A 17,768-nucleotide genomic window follows, 5' to 3' on the forward strand; every position below is an offset into this window, starting at 1 on the left:
TGTGTGCTCACTAGTTTTGCAGAGTAATGTATGATGTGGTCAAATGATCATGACAGATAAGACTTAGGGCTGTAGTTTTCCTGGATAGCAAGGTGTGTGTGTGTGTGTGTGTGTGTGTGTGTGTGTGTGTGTGTGTGTGTGTGTGCATTTCCTCTTTCTCTCTGAGGTAAGTAGGAAAATACCACAAGTATCTCCCTCAGGAAATATTTGGTTCAATGGATATGAATAAGAATGAATGAATGCATGCGGGAACAAATGAATGATGGAGTAAACCAAATGCTCGAGCATCATCTAAACTTCATCCACCCAGGCAATTCTTCCTACAAGAGTTAAGCCAAAGGTTGGGGCCTGTAACTGCAAGAGTTAAAGTGGTTTTACATATTGTTACTGTGACTGAGCTCCTCAAACATCCTTTTTGTTTGTCTAAAGCACACCTGGTTAGTACATGTGACGTAGGAAGAGGGACGTACCTGGAGCATCGCCACCTTTAGCTCTGTCAGTCAACACTCATTGGTAGAAAGGACAGAGGCAATGACCATAAACAGGCAGGAAGAATTTGAAATTAGTTCCTGTTATTGAGAAAGATGTCATTAACCTACTTGAGTTAACAAAAGGAATCCTAAAATATTATCGATAATTTTCTTGATGAATGCCAAGGCTCTTTATTTAAGCATGTAATTACAGATATCTACTTATCCATTTTGTACCAGGTGCTAAGGTGACGTAGATGAACAATAGATGTCACAGACCCAATACTATAATGGAGACAATAGCCAAGAACCAAAACAAACATACCAGGACGGAATTTTAAATTGTGCATGAGTCCATTGCAAAGGGTGAGAGTCTGGAGACCAAGGTAGGGTTAGAGATCTCTGAGAGCCATGATGACATCATAAGGGTTCTGGAGACGCCCTAAGGAGAGGTAAGAAAGAGGCGCACGTACCAACTAAGACAGAGGTCCGGGGCAGATAGCTAGGTGTGAGTTGCTGAGGGAAGGCCATTGTGCCCCGGGCATAGTGAGTAGACCAGGAGGCAGGGAGCAGAAGGTAGGTGAGGCCATTCATTCCAGAGCTGTGGTCCTGTTGAGGATTTCAATTTTATCTTGAGGACAATTGGAAGTCAGTGAAGAGATGTGCTTTAAAACAAAACAAAACAAAACAAAACAAAACTTTTAAGACTGACTAGGAAACATGTCACTAGAATTGGGAGTAGAATGCTTTCCGGAGACCCTAAGAGGGGAAACGACGCAAGTGGGAGGAGCTTGAGGGATGCTGGGAGTTGTATTTTTCACCTATGACAGATTCTCTAATGGTTGCTACTGATTTTGGTAGGGAAAGATTTGGCCCCACCACCCCTCTACCCCAGCTGGGCGTCAAGCTGAAGCAGTGTTTGAACTGGCTGTGTAGCTAGTGGTAACTTTGACTTTTTGATTCCCCCGCTTCCAGTGTGATTGCAGGGGCCTCCCACGAGGCCCAGCTTTCTCAAGTGCTTAGCATCCAGTGGAGGGCCTTGTGTATTCTAGGCAAGCATTCTACCAACAATGCTACACCCCGAGCCCAAGAGATTTCTTTCTCACACAATGAACGTGAGGCACCTAAATGGAAAGGTGGCTAGTTATACTATTTCAAAACATATTTTTGGGGTGCAGGGCCTGTTGTTTTGTTGTTGCTGGTTGTTTTTTTTTTTGTTGTTTTTGTTTTTTGTTTTTGCTTTTGTGTTTTGAGACAAGATCTTGCTGCTTAGTCTAAGCTGGCCTCAAACTCATAGAAAGCCCTGTGCCTCAGCTTCCCAGATACTGGGATTACAGGCATATGCCATCACATCTGGCTACTGTACTATTTCAGAGTTCTAAGATGTTCTAAAGAGATAGATTTGGGGGCTGCTGGGCAGAAGTAGTTTATGTAGATGATACTGCTGGGTATGGTGTCTCCTCCTACCAACCAAATGGGCACCAGTGGAGAGCTTTAGCAATGCAGGGCCTCAGACTCTGTCTTCAACATCCTGGTTTAGAAACACGATGTGACCTATACATCTTTTTCTTAATGAGCCAGGCAATACTGATGCTCATTAAAGTCTAGGCAGAGGGTCTGAGTGACAAGGGTGGGGCTCGAACTTGTGCCTGTAGAGGTTTCCCTTTGCAGACTGTAAAGGATGATTTTCTTTGCAAGGGGGTTGGGGAATAATGGTAGAGAAGTAAAACGAAACTCCAGGCATCGAGAGAAGAGAGCATTCAAAGACGTGGGCAAGCTTTTGTTGGTGGGATGATGCTTGCAGAGTGTTGCGAGGATCTAGGGTTAAGTAAGGAATCCAGACACACTGGGCTCAGGAGGGGCTGGTGGAGCAGCAGGGAGAGGAGCAACTGCTGGCGAATAGGTTTCCTTTGCATGTCGTAAGAATGTTCTGGACTGATTGGCAGTGGTTCGTACAACACTATGCTTACGCTAAAAACCATCGGAAAGATGGAGAAGGGCAAGTCTTCAGTGATGTCTTATTTTTAAGGGAGAATCAAAGACAGTGTGGTAGCTGACAGACCATATGGAGGCAAACAAGTTTTGGGTGACTGGCTCTTTTTAAGAAGATCACAGAGTCCTAAAAATGTTGAATTTCTATTGGGAAGGAGAGTGATAAGGAAAAGAAGGAGAGAACCAGAAGCCTTGAGCCGTGCATTCAGAGCAGGAAGGGACTTTTGAAAGAGAGCCTGTTTCCCCAAACTTCCAAAGTTCTTTTTGTTTTATAACAGAGATTAAAAACCTTCCTGACGGGCTCTTCCAAGAGTCTGCAGGTCGGGCTGGGCAGGTATCCTGGTGGCTTTCAGGGACGTGTGCTGTGTTCCATTTACAAACAGCTCTCACTGTTTCCCTACTCTAAGGCGCTGCTGTTGTTTCTCAAGGAGGGCTGGTTTCTTTGATGGGAGGTAGCACTGCTCCTGTGGAGTAAAGTCTTTCAACTTCTTCAGTAAACTTTCAGATCTCATGAGAGTCAGTTCCTTGGCATGTTATCTCCTCCACAGTTCTGCAGATTTGACCACCCCGTCACCATAGCCTGCTCATTAGTCATTCGTGGTGGGGCTGTGAAAGCACAAAATCTCAACGTTCTTTGTAGACATTCAGACATCCTAGGTCGGGAGTACCTTATGTTTATGTACTAGGTCAAAAGCATCTAGGGGTACAGATAGACTTGTCTCCAAGTCTCGGAATTATGTTTCCTCCTCCTTAAAATACAAAGTAGTTCTTGGGTATCCTTCCTCAGGTATCATCCATTTAAATTTTTTATTTTTATTTTTATTTTTTGGAAACAGGGTTTCTCTGTTAACTCTGGCTGTCCTGAAACTCATTCTGTAGATCAGGCTGGTCTTGAACTCACAGAGCTCTATCTGACTCTGGGATTAAAGGCATGTGCCACCACTGCCTGGCACTATCCACTCTCATTTTTGAGACAGCGACTCTCACTTGCAAAGGAGGCTAGAGCAGCTGGCTAGCAAGCCCTAAGGATCCCAGCTCTTCTGTCCCCTACCCTCTCTAGTGCTGGGCTTAAAATAAAACAAAGCAAAACCACCAACCAACCAAAGTAACAAAGCAAACTAATGTGGATTCTAGGACTCCAGCTCACATCCTCAAATGTACAAGGCCAGCACTTTCGCCCCCGAGCTGTCTCCTTCCCCGGCCCTCAAAATTAGTTTTGCTTCGTATTTTCAAATTTGAAGCAGTTACAGCAGTAACTTGAAACCTGGATTTACCAAGAGAATCCGGAGTCAGTGAATCTGGATGAGAAGAACTTTGTGCTTTTATTTTCATCCAACCTTCCAGTTTCTGAGATTCGATTCAAGGACAAATGTCGGAACTTCGCTAGAGTAGACTCAGCAATGTGGCTGTCGTAGTAGAAATCACAGGCACCTTACTATCACGCTATTAGCTTAAGATATTATCTATATTTACACCTTCTTGGAAATTAAAGCAGTTACCGAATGTGACTTTGGTGGGTGTGGCCCAGGGAGCTTATGCATGCCAGGTGAGCACACTCACAGGGCCACACACCCTCACCAATTAAAAAGCACAATCAAGGTATTATAAATTCTGTTTTTATATTTTGGTTAACTTTCTTTAAATTCAACCGACTTCCCTTTTTGTTAATTTTATGTATTTTTTCTTATGCATTCTTATGTATTGAACAATAGTTTAATACATAATGGGTCTGTTGACATCAGATCACTGGGGGTCAGGGTGGGGTGGGTTTGGGGGTGGGAAGGAGGAGGTGGTGTTTGCAAAGATGATGAATTCTTACTCCAAAGAGACCGTTGTGTGCAAAGGCATATGTATTCCTATAAACTAGTATTTCAGCTCGAATCTCAGGCCGTTTCAAGGTAGCTGGAGAGGGAACTGTTTGGTTTGGATGTGTGAATTCAGGTGTCACTTACAAACAACATGGACAAAGTCAGCAGAGCCCCTGTTGAAGTTTGGTCAGGCCTTCCTGTTCGCACAGGCGGACATGGAAGTGTGACGGCCTAAGAGACGTCTCTATAAGTCTCGGGAGGTCGCTGTTTTTATGTTATCAGATACTGAAGCTCCGTGGTCAAGCCTGTGTTTTTTAACTTGTGGCTTAGAAGCCACGGGACCTTGAGTTTCAAGCTCCCCGGGATGGTTGGTGATACAACACTTGGCTTTATTGTTGATTGTGTGTGGAAGGAAGGGTTCTATTGGCACTCTCCCGGGATGCTGCCCTTGAGACAACCTTGTTTGGGACGTTTGACTGTGCCAGGCTCAGTGGTTGACATCTCTCTTTCTTGGGTCAGCGGTGGGGCCCAGCTGAGGGACCGAGAAACTCGGGGTCAAGTTTCTTTCTGTACACATTTCGGAGCACTGCTTCTGTTAAAGCTCCAGGACGAGTTCCTGCTTAGCTGACCCGAACTTGATACTTTAGTTTTAGGTTGCCTGAAACAGACCCGGCTTAAGCTGCTCTACAAAACAGTCTGGAGTCTTCAGTTTTCAGCACAGTAGGCTTAAGCATTATTTTTAACTAGAAACCTTGTTTTGGGCTGGAGGGGATGGCTCAGTGGTTAAGAACATATAGTTCCCAGATTCAATTCTCAGTGCTTGCCTCAAGGTAGCTTCACACATGCACGCACACGTAATAATAAATGATAAATATTAATATTAAATAAATAATTTTTCATTTCGGTTCCTAGCCTTTTTGAGAGCACTTTATAGTAATTCAGAACGCTTATTGACCCTAGTAAACTGGGGATTGTTACTGCATTTTACTTATGTTCTTGTCCTTTGTAGTGGAGGGATGGCATGTACGTGTTAAACCCGCCGATGTTGCCCACCCCTTGCCACTCTGGCTTGGTACCTTTCCAGGCTTGGGTTCACCGGTTCCTAACAGGAGATTGCTCCCCTGCCAGATGCTTATATAGTCATGACTACTTCACTTGACAAAACAACCCAATAGACTGTTACTAAGAGTAACCATGGACCAGGTGTCCTGAAATGCACATGCCTGTGATTCTAGTTCTCCGGAAACTGAAACAGGAGGATTGCTACGAGTGTGAGGCTTGCCTGATCTACAGTGTCATTCCTGATTAGTGGGATTATATAACAAGATTGTGTCCATCCCCATGCCCTCAAGGATAACAATGGGCATCATATTTAAGTGCCAGGCACTAGACGGAGGACTGTTGGTCATTTTTATCGCATCTGATGACCGGTCCTGTGGATGGAAGCTTTTGGGTGTTACTGTCATCCTCCCCTTTTTCCCCAACCCCACTGGGGTTCAAGATTCAGAGAGGAAGGGCTTAGCCCCCTCTTAAGGATATTCATTGTGAGGTCAGAGTCCCTTAGTCCCTGTGCAGGGTTGCTGAGCCAATGGAATGACTGGTCCTGTGGATGGCTTCTGTCATTACCTTCATTTCCATCCAAGATTGGAGTGCAGCCAGCAGGGTGGAAATCTGAATAAACTGTCTTCCCCCGTGGTCCAGTATTTGAAGCCTGCATTAGTGTTTCTAATGCCGTTTGTTTGCCCTTGTAGGGATGCGTCCTTTGGAAATTGCACTTACAACCTCACCGTCCTTGACTGTTTACAAGGAATCAGAAAGGTAATGGTATCTCGCTTGTGGCATAGCCGGGGAAGGAATAGTTGTCAACACCTTTACTTGTTATTGGAACGATCTAGAGTCAGTAAAGAGAGGGACTTTTCACCTCCTGGATAATTCTTTTGTGAAATATAGCCAGCCTTCAGTTTCTGCTCTTTTTTTTTAGATTAAAATTTTTATTTTTATTCTTTGAACATCTCATGCATGTATGTCATATACTTTGGCCATCTTCATAGATCGTTAGACTCTTTCCCCTCCATAAACTCCCATCTTGGTTCTTTATTCACAAATCCAGCCGACCTCAGATGGAAATATTTGGAGGCGGAGAACCCACTTTACTTCCTTTGCTGCTGTGGCCGTGGCATGGCCCCATCAGTCATTTGTCTTTATTCAAGCTCTCAGTGCGGGAGGGGCAAGAAGTTCTCTAAGCCACCGTTGTCAGTGGTTGGCTGCACCCCAGACTGAACTGAATCATAAAGTCTGAGGGTGGGACCCTGTGGTCTGTGTTTGAACAATACCTTCGGGTGACTGACGCACTGTAAAGTTGGTTAATTAAGCATAGTTATTTAATTATTTATGTATCTAATGGAAACTTTAAGCAACGTTTGGCACGGGCTTAATTTACAACCTGAGAAGCTCTGCAGGGTGTTGTGTAGAGGACCCAGAGGACGCAACTACACGGTGAACATGGGAGTGGCGCCTGTGCGCATGACGTCAGCTGTTCAGCTAGGAGCAGAAGTATTCTATCTCAAAGTCCTGTTTTTTCTGATGTAACATAAAATGGGCTTTGCCCTGTTTTGGGAAAATCAGTGTAAATATTCTATTTAATGTCTGTCTATGACTTTATAGACTCATTCTTAAAATTCTTTTATCTAAAAGAATGTGTGTTTTTTTAATGGGTGTGAGTGTGTTGCCTGCACACATGTGTTTGGCACTGTGTGGACGCCGTGGCTATAGAGGTTGGAGAAGGGCATTGCAACCCCGGGGACGAGAGCCGTGGAGGGCTGTGAACCGCAGTGCACGTGCTGGAAACCCACCCTGGGTCCTCTGCAAGAGCCACAAATGCTCTGGACTGCTGAGCCGTCTCTCCAGCCCCTTAAATTATTTTCAGCTCTCAAAAAAACGTTAAAGCAGTTAAAAAGAAAGAAACCAAACTCAAAACCTAAGGAAACATTCAACCCCATTCTCGCAAGCGGTATTGCCCAAATGCTCGACCATAAATAATAGTCTAGGGGTTTAATGAGCAGGTTACCCAACATACAAGCCATTAATAAAACATTTAGGAAACATGCCAGAGGAAGAGAGCGTTTATTGTCCTGGTCTTTCCATCTGATAGAGGCTGTTTCTTTTGTAAGGATCATGAAAGTCACACAGTTCCCTCTGGATCATCTCCGGTCCCTTTTATGGTATCTGACACCTCAATATAGAAATTTATGACATCCTTCCTGCCCTACAGAAAAGGTGTGACGTTATTCATGAATAAAGGCTTTCTAAAGCTTAGTCTTTTCTCATGTTAGGGTGTCTTCAAGGAGGTTTTTTTTCTTTTTCATTCATTAATTAATGTATTCACTTTTTATTCCAAATAAGCCTCCCGCCTCCTCCCTGTAGCCCCTCATACAGATTCTCCCCCTTTCTCCTTCTCTTTATCCTCAGCCAGTTCAAGGCCAGCCTAGGCTCAGTGAGACTGTGTCTACAGAAATGAGTACTTCGAAGAGGTTAATTTTTGGCCCTAGTCCCAAGCAATCTGATTTAATAGCTTTGAGATCGGTCTGAGGAGCGTGTTTTATGAGTAACCTTGGTGTCTCCGGCATAGAAGGTCCAAGTTCCACGTTTTGCAACGCACACTCACCTCCGTGTACTGCAGCTTGGCCTACTGGCAACGCTGTCTATTTTTAATGACTTGATCATGTAACTTTTAAGCATACCAGTGGTTTTATGTTCTGTTGTCATGTTTATAGCTTCCTGGTTTATTAAAAAAAAAAAGACTTCTGTTTTCCTGAAAGTATTAGCTGTGAGCAAGCTAGGTGATTTTAAAGAATTTTCTCCCTGCTTCAGAAAAATACGAAAGGCTTCTGTTGTTAAGGAAAACCCGTTCTTCCTTCTGAATTGTAGGGGCAGATGGTAATGCTCATTTTATCTCAGAATACAGTGAGAAAACAAGTGCGAAACAGAGTAGAGTTTTAGGAATTTAATGAAAATTCCTGTTTGGTATATATTTCAGTATGATACAAGTGTGATACCATTTTCTAAGAAATGGTTTTGCTCTCTATGAGACGTTTGTCACTAGTGTATTCTGTCCTGAGTTTAGTTCCCAATAGGCTTTGGCTCTAACTTTTCCACTATGTTCCATTTTATATTCGCTATTAGTTTTGCATCTAGAAATGATATATAAATTGGAGAAGAAGCACCTTTGAGAGGCACATTTCACATTACCCAGAGTATTTAGTTTCCACGTTGTCAGTGATTCATAGAGACGCGGTAAGAAGCTAAAGTCGAAGCTTTTGCGTGGAGGTTAGCGGGACCCTTTTGTGATCGGACATTCCAGAAACGATCAGTAGAGTTTTACTTGTGTCGTGTGCAAAAAACTAAATCAGTCTTTCTTTTAGGGATTACAGCATGGATTTTTTGACTTTGAGACATTTGATGCGGATGAATATGAACACTATGAGGTTTGTACACTTAATTGTTTTTGTAGAATATAATTTCATGCTAGTTGATTTTTTTTTTAAAAAATTCTAACACTCAGTATTGTCTGTTAAATAAAAACCATTTATCGTTTTTTAAAAAATAGTGGTCTGCTTTGGTAATTATGGAGTCATCAAAATTTTAATTTAGGAAAGAGCCCTGTCTTTCATCTATCTATCTATCATCTATTTATCCACTATCTATCTATCTATCTATCTATCTATCTATCTATCTATCTATCTATCTATCATCTATCCATCCATCCATTACCTATCTATCTATCTTTCTATCATCTATCATCCATTATCTATCTATCTATCTATCTATCTATCTATCTTATCTATCTATCTATCATCTGTCATCTATCTATCTATCTATCTATCATCTGTCATCTATTATCTATCTATCTATCTATCTATCTATCTATCTATCTATCTATCTATCTTCTATCCATCTGTTATCTATCTACCTACCTATGTATCTATCATCTATCTATCTATCCATCTATTATCTATCTATCTATCTATCATCTATCTATCCATCTATTATCTATCTATCTATCTATCATCTATCCATCCATCTGTTATCTATCTATCTATCTATCTATCTATCTATCTATCTATCTATCATCTATCCATCTATCTATCTATCTGAATCATCTACCTACTTACCTACCTACCAACCTACTTATATATTTATTCTCTTATCAAACTTTATTGACAGTCTCTTTGTACCTTTTGATAGGTAATTTTGAAGTGTAGTTCACTTCAAAAGTGGAATAACTTTTACATTAAAAGTGAGGTTTTATTTAAGGCAAAATTAGGTTTTATAATACTTTCAACGACTCCATGACGCTGTGTTTAGGAATTCCTGTCTACTCGGGTCCTGCTTCACTTCAGTGCTCAGGAACACTTTGGAGTGGGATGAGGAGAGGCGCAGAAGCATTTTGCATTTTCTGTGGGCCGAGGAGTCTGTAGGATGTGAGGAAGACCAACACTGCTTAACCGTAGCTCCTCTGTTGGGTTTCTCAGGAGAATCGTCAAGTACTCCCCGTAGCACGTCAGGCAGCCTTCCCAGTTTGGGCTGGTGTCCAGAGCATGTCTACTCGTGTGTAAAACGTGCTCTGTGTTCATCTCTCATGAACAGACTTGGTCTTCTGATGCTCTCATCTGTGCTAATGTGTGCCCGCCATGGGCAGCCTACGCTTCACCCGGGCTCCAGACTAGAATTTCCCCCTTTTACCTCTTACTATCCTGTGAGTGTTGTCTTCCCACGGCTGCTGCCAGAGGGTGCGTTATCTCACTTTGCTCTCTGACGTCACTTCCTTTACCCTGGCTCAGAACTCCTCACCCTGGACTACCTGAACGTTGGCCCCTTTCTCAGGCTTCTTCCATAGTCCTGGCTAGATGATCTTAAAACAGCACTCCCATCTCGTCCTGCTCTGGGCCCTGAGCTGAGCTGAGCTGAGCTGGGCTGAGCTGGGCTGAGCTGAGCTGGGCTGAGCTGGGCTGGGCTGAGCTGAGCTGGGCTGAGCTGTGACTTCCAGTCCGACTCTCTGAGCTCTGCCAGGCTCTGGCTGCCTCTGGAGCCTCACTGCCTGACTCTTCGCTGTGCCCACTCCTGCTCCGTCTGTTCCCGTTCGAGCTGCCTGCTTTTAGAATGTCTGCTCCATCCAAGCTTGCTCTACGCAGTTCTCCATTTTTCTACTTTTCTCCTTCATTTCATGTTTGTACAGAGTCTGTGGAGACCAGATCTCCGCTCTGGCATCCCCTGTCCCCCAAGTTTTACAGTTTGTGCCTATTTTCCTTACATCAAGGTCATTTGCATTTTTAATTTCCTAACTACACTGCACATTTCCTGTGGATGGGATGTGGCCTAGAGGAAAACATACTCTGTTCTTCTATAGAAGTCTTTAAGTACAGAAACCTCTGTCTTCCAAGGTTAATGAGTTTAACATAATTTTACAGGCTATTGTTTAAACTCTTTCTCTCTGTCTCCCTATGTCTTCCCCATGTCTCCCTGCCCCATCCCCCATGTGTATGCGTGTGTGTGAGTTTTAGTAGTAGCAAAAGAATCTTTTCATTTTAGAAAGAAAGAAAAGAACAGAAAGCAATCCCATAAACGAGAAACAGAAGGCAGTACATTTATAATGGACAAGACTGGCATATATATACATATACATATATATGTACACATATATATATATCTCAACCACATATGTAGTCATCATAAAAAAGCGAACTGACTTATACTTCTCTTGGAATGCTTCCTACAATTTATTTTTTTGAAAGGACAGAGAAGAGTGCTTCTAGTTTAATACTTCTTTGTAAAGATAAAACAACTCCGTCTCATACATATATGCATGAGGATCTCATGCACATATGCATATAGCCGTGGTGTGTGAGTTGAGGTGTTTTACTCTGAAGCTAATGACTCATGTATCTTAAAACCTCTCACTTGTATAGGTGTCTTTTAAGGCCATGTACCTAAAGTTGTGAAGTGATTTTGTCCTCTTGTAATGAACCCCCAAATAAAATGTTTCAGATGCCATCTCCAAAGAGCCCCAGGTGCCTGCCCTCTGCCCTGAGGGTGTGCACATGGAGGATAGACCATTAAATAGACCGTTAAATGCTAAAGACATTTCGCTTGAAAAGAGTGCTTCAGGCTTGGGGGATGGACAAAGAACAGGCAGCACAAACACTACCACACAGAGAAAACAACGAAACAGAAACCTAGTGGACCTTCCCTCTGCCTTCCACGCCCTGCTGTTGAGACAGCTACTGACAAGTCTTACACACATCAGTCAGGGTGATAAATGGTGACAGTATGGTCCTCCTGCCTTTACCTGAATTAACAAGAACCCAGCTGGTAGGGGCAGAGCAAAGGATTTTGGTGACTGTCTAGAGAGCTTTGTTGTCAAATGTCTTCCCTTTGTGTGCATGGATCGTCTACCCCATCACACAGCTTATCAAAGAGAACGTCGCAAAGCAAAGCAAAGCAAAGCGCAGCTCACAGGTGGTAGGCATTTCTTCAAAGTGTGCTTGATGACTAATTGAATAAAGGGTCATTTGTGATGGTCCATGGCCCAGGCACCCCTTGTCATAATGCGGCTTGCTGTTTGCACGGCTCCAGGGAGCCTGGTCATTTGCTGAACCATGGAGGAGCCAGCATTTCAGGCAACAAAGTCATGTCCGGGGAAGGACTTACAGATTTCAAAGCAAAATTGTGTTGTTGACAGCAATCGTGAGATTCACTGGGAGTGATTTGAGATATTCAGGATGAATCTTTTCATAGGAGCTTCCCCCTTCTATTGAAAATATATTTCTTTTTTACCCTCACATAATATATCTTGATCATAGTTTCCCTCCCACTACGCCTTCAAGTTCCTCCCTGTCTCTCCTCCCATCTGGTTCCACCCCCTTCCTGTCTCCCATTAGAAAGCAAACAGGCTTTTAAGGGATAACAATAGAATAATATAAAATGAAATAACATATAATAAGAAAAAAGAAAATCTAACACATTGGAATAGGAAAAAAACCCCAAATAAATAAAAAGAACCCAAGAAAAGGCACAAGAGATCAGAGACAGAGGTCTGCTGGGTTGTGCAATCAGGAATCCCTTAAAAACATTGAGTTGGAAGTCATAATATATACTTAAAGGACCTTTAGGGTAAAAAGAAAGAAGAAAAAATATGTTTAAATAAATAAAAATTAGGGAGAGGGAGAAAGAGAGGAGAAGGGAGAGAGAGAGGGGAGGGGAGAGAGAGAAGAGAAGAGAAGGGAGAGAGAGAGAGAGAGACAGAGAGAGACAGAGAGAGAGAGAGAAGAGAAGAGAAGGGAGAGAGAGAGAGAGACAGAGAGAGAGAGAGCAAGCACTCCAAAGATTCTGTGGCCATCTACTACTGTGTATGCAGCCTACCCTTAAGGGGTTTGTTTCCCCCATGAGACTCCCTTGGAGAAAACTAAGTTTTCATTTGCAAGTGCCTCTCAATTGGAGACTGTCCTGGGTTAAAGATGAGGGTTTGTATCCACGTCGTCCTTCAACTCTACGACTGGATCGAGGCAGACCCTGCAGGCCCTGTGCTTGCTGCCTCAGTCTCTGTGAGTTCGGATGCTCTTCTATCCTGTTGATTTAGAGGGCCTTGTATTCGTGGCCCTCTGGCTCTTTTCATCCCCTGACTCTTACACTCTTTCCACTGGCGTGTTAGTGTCTGTCTGTGGGTCTGTCTCTGCGTTTGTCCCCACATGCTGTAGGAGGAAGCTCCGATGGTGATTGCTGAACAAGCCACCAGTCTATTGGTACAGCCGAATGTCATTAGATGGCTTTTTTAAGAACAGTAGTATTTGGTTTTCTCCTAGGTTCCTAGACTATCTAATCCCAGGATCTTAGTCACCCAACCAGATTTGGGTATGGCTTCCATCTTGGGGAGTAGCCCTTAAGCCAAAGCAGATACTGGTTGGTTACTCCCACAAGATTTGGGCCACCATTGCCTTAGTGTAATCTTGCAGGCAGGACACCATTGTAGATCAATGGGTTTGTGGTTAAGCTGACGTTTATATTTCTCCTTTGGTAGCCTGCAGAGTGTCCTCCTCTACCGAAGACACTAGCACATGGGGTGAGAGCTCTAGGTAGGCACCAGCTTGATTTCTCCATGCTCAGTGAGTGGTGTAGGTGTTGTCTCCAACAATGGGGCCTTGCCATTTTGGTTTTGGCCACAGCATGGGTTATTTGGGCATTCCCACAGGACCACTGTGGTCAACAACTCAATCACATGCAACCCAATCCTTGTTTGGAAGCTTCATTTGGTGACAAGAAATGTCCGGTTGGGGCTCTGTCTCCCCATTATTTAGTGAATTCATTCAGGTTGCCTTGAAATACATATGTATTTTAGGAAGATTTTCCTGTATTAGGTTTCCATACTACCCATCAAATGGCTCTTATTTTTAGCTGTATCTCCCTATATCTCCCACCTCCCTCTTACCTTGCCCTCCCCACTTGATCCCCTGCTTCAGTCCCCATCTCCCATCCATGCATTGCTATCTCATATTTCCCTTTCCTGGGAGATCTATCTGCCACCCAGTCCCTTACACTATGACAATGAACCACGTTTTCTTTATCTGTCTGTCGAGGGACGTCTAGGTTGTTTCCAATTTCCTGCTATCACGAATAGAGCGGCAACGAACATGGTTGAGCAAGTGTCTCTGTGGTAGGATGAACTGTTCTTTGGGTATATGCTCAGGAGTGGTACAGCTGGGTCTTGAGGTAGATCGATTCTCATCCTCCTGAGGCTCCACTACTTGATTTCCTTAGTGGCTGTACAAATTTGCACTCCCACCAGTAGTGGATGAGTGTGCCCTTATCCTACATCCTTGACGGCATGAACTGTCACTTGTTTTTATTGATCTTACTCATAGAAACTTCTTTACTAAACTATACACTTATAGTGTGGCTTAAGAAAGCTAGGTATTTGGGAAGCTAAGGCACGAGATTGCCATGAATTCAAGGCTACCTTGGGTTACAGAGACCCTGTCTCGAATAAAACCAAACAACAAAACAACCAAGCAATCACCAAAACAACTAACCCAACCACCAACCAACCAACCAATCAACCAATCAACCAACCAACCAACCAACCAACCAACCAACCAACTAACCAACCAACTAACCAACCAACTAACCAACCAACCAACCAACCAACCAACCAACCAACCAACCAACCAACCAACCAACCAATAAAACAACAAAACAAACCAACAAGGCTAATATCTGTGATATTAAATAGTCTCTCACATTTTTATGTTTGTGTGTGGTGTGCCTGCACATGCAAGGCTTTGCATGTGTTGGGACACACATGTGTTTGTGTGTATGGGGTGGATGTACACACATGTGCATGTGGAGGCCTAAGATCAATACATCTATCATTCTTCTACCTATTCATTAAGGAAGAGTTGCTCTCTCAGTCAGATTTACCAGTACCACTGGGCCTACCAGCCAGCCTGTTCTATGAGTTCCGTCTCTGCCTTTGGAGGCTAGATGTACCAGCGGGCTGCCGTGCTCACCAGACTATCTGGGCTTCTGGGGCTTCGATGCTGTCACTGTACTTGCATGGCAGGTGCTCTCACTGCTTAGTCATCACTTCAGCCCTTTAGAGGGGGTTTCTGTGACCAGAATGCTACTTACAGGGGATGGGTCAGCAGGGTGTAATCACTTGCTTCTAGTCTAATGGTGAACCGGTGCTCATTCCTTAGAGGTTATGTCTGCTTTCACTCGCCATTCAAGAATCTGAAGGGTGCTGTCTACAATTAATCATATGAGTTGTATTGACATTTAGGAATGCTAAAAAGAAATAGTGAAATTATTTTAAAAGTTATATTTCAATTAATTCGGTATATCCCACATGTTTCAACATATAGCTAATACAGAGATTATTAATGAAGTATTTTACGTTTTTTTTTTTTTTAAAGTATGCCTTCAAAGTTCAGTGTGGAGTTTATACTGTGGCATACCCAAGTCTGGTCTGTCCATGTTGTATGACACAGGAGCCATGGGTGGCTAGGGTAATGATTCCACAAGATGACAGGCTTGCCACATGGTCCCCCAGAGTGGCAGAAGTCTAAGAGAGACTAGACAGTGCTTTATCTGCTCCAACTGTTCATGTGAGAGTCCTTTCATGCCTGTCCAATTTAGGAGGTTTGGAGAAGGATGCCCCAGGAATTTTGGTATTTCCATGTGACCAGTAGTTGACTTACTGCCTTCAGGACCAAGACATAGCAACAGACACAGGGCTTGCAGAAAATGTCTTCCAGAATACGGTTTCTCCAGTTCCCATGTCAACCCGTCTGTCCTGCTGCTCAGACATTGCTCGAACAGGCATAATTCTATCAGCAAGACTGGAACTATCCAGATCCAACCAGCCAACCCATCCACCCACCCAGACAAACAACTAACCAAACACCATGATCTGAAAGCTCTCTGCAGGGATCAGTGTCAAAATGTCTGTACTTGCTGACAGGGCTTGTAAGGTGTTCTCAAAGAACCCGAGAACCAACCCAGCCTCCACTCCTTTGAAATCTAGCCATGGGTCAGTTCACGGAAATAATATCGACCTTTTGTCCTAGGGAGAAATGTGAAAATAAGAGTCCCAGTGTTCAGTTTGCACTTCGATGCTAAGTACCTGAGTGTATATGGGCAGTACGCCCTCTAGTGGTGAAGTCCAGCATGGCATTCTTCTGCTTAGCCGACCATGGTGAAGTATATACCCAGGGTCAGCAGTCAACTTTTCCTGTATTCTTTTGGGAGGAAACTGTTCTTACCAAAAAAGACCTAAAGTCCATGGGACATTTATGGTGCTGCGTTTAATTTATGTCCACTAGGAAGGTTTTGAAGCTAGGTCCTCAATTCATCGCTCCTTCTGCCTTCCAGGAACTATTTTTCCATCCACTGGTCCATGAGCTGGTGACCTCACAGGAAAGTGTAGAGGGAGGTCGCCCATTAGTAGCACCTTCTTGTTTGTGGGTGGGATTGCTGGAGAAGTGCAGAGGAAGGAGTTTCAGGGGTGACCTTCTTCGAGGAGGGGGCATTCATCACTGTGGGTCACATTTATTACCTCACTTAGCTTTTGGCCTGTGCAGTTTCAAAGAGTTGGGGATTCAGTAGAGTTCAAAGTTCAAGATCAACCTCAGAACTTAGCAACTAATTAGATGGCTTCCTTTGAGATATTTGATGCTCTCATTATCCCCACCCCCCACCAAAATTCTTCCCACTTTTTGAAAGAATGCTGTCTGAGAAATGGCGCTGTCAGCAGGAGGGTATTTTTTTCAGATTGTTGAGCGATTGATGACTTTGTTCTCTCACATGCTGACAATCTGGGCCACATCTTTGACCTTGGCAGGTGAGAGCCACACCTGGCTGCATCTCCCTGATGACAGCAGAGCAGCTGCTTCTGTAGGAGCCCGGGCACCGCACGGGGCTTCTGATTGGTTTTTACCATGGCACCCAGAGAGCAGGGTCATATTTGCTCAACACCCACTAAACACAGCTCACACCTGTCGGGGCCTCTGCTTGTCTCAGTTCCTGCCCAGGCAGCTCCATTCTGATCACTCTGGCTGGGAAACTTTGCTTTTCAAAAAAAAAAAAAAAAAATGCTGGAACCAGGGAGATGGCTCAATCAGAGAAATGCTTGCCAAAGAAACCATGAAGACCAGATTGTAGATTCCCTGAGCCCGCGTAAGAACTGTCACGGTGGCTAGCCGTCTGTAATCCTAACACTGGGTGTGGAGGTGGAGGAGCGGGTTGGGAGAGACGCTCCGGCTGTTTATGTGGCTCCCTGGGTCATTCTCAGCCCCGAGAGGCTCATGTTGTGTTGCGTTAGACGATACTATGTACACAACTGTGTCTTCTGGGTACGCTCTGTGCTTGTGCCTTAGCCGCCTTTGCATGAATAGAGTAACCCACTAGCAGGCTCTACTCACCACAAGGAGTCAGTCGGTGTTTAAGAAATGAAATAACTAACAGGCGAGCAAATGAATGTCAAAAGCAGAGTGATCTATTTTCAGTGGAAATTGGCAAAACTGGTTTTTCAAAAAATTTGAGATTATACTTCAATTTTAACATTCTCCTTTGCTTTTCCTCCCTTCCATATACCCCTCTCATTCTCTTTTAAATTCATGGTCTCTTTTGTCATTAATCATTAGTGGATGCATCTGCATATATACATATACATATACATATACATATACATATACATATACATATACATATACATATACATATACATATGAATACACACACACATTTCTAGATATAGTCTGCTCTGTCCATGTAATGCTACCTGTATGTATGTGTTCATACTGACCGTTTTGCATTGGATAACTAATTGGTTTGCTCTTCCCTGGGGAAGAAAACCTCTCCCATTCCAAGAATCTGTCAGTTGCCTATAGTTCTTTGTGTAGAGTTGAAGCCCCCTGGGCTTTTATCCATCCAGTGTGGTGTGTTCATT

At 43.6% G+C, this 17,768-nt stretch overlaps 1 protein-coding gene across 3 annotated transcripts in view; it reads left to right on the top strand.

Moving 5' to 3' along the window:
* The window catches only part of Cdc14a (cell division cycle 14A), a 152,688-nt gene that overhangs the window by 65,430 nt on the left and 69,490 nt on the right, over positions 1-17,768 (top strand). For all 3 annotated transcript variants that reach the window (XM_032897431.1, XM_032897432.1, XM_032897433.1), the window contains 2 exons: positions 6,022-6,088; positions 8,692-8,754. In XM_032897431.1, coding sequence (XP_032753322.1) covers positions 6,022-6,088; positions 8,692-8,754 — 130 coding nt within the window. The remainder of the gene's footprint in view (positions 1-6,021; positions 6,089-8,691; positions 8,755-17,768) is intronic.

The sequence above is a fragment of the Rattus rattus genome, chromosome 3, assembly GCF_011064425.1.
Source record: "Rattus rattus isolate New Zealand chromosome 3, Rrattus_CSIRO_v1, whole genome shotgun sequence".
NCBI lineage: Eukaryota > Metazoa > Chordata > Mammalia > Rodentia > Muridae > Rattus > Rattus rattus.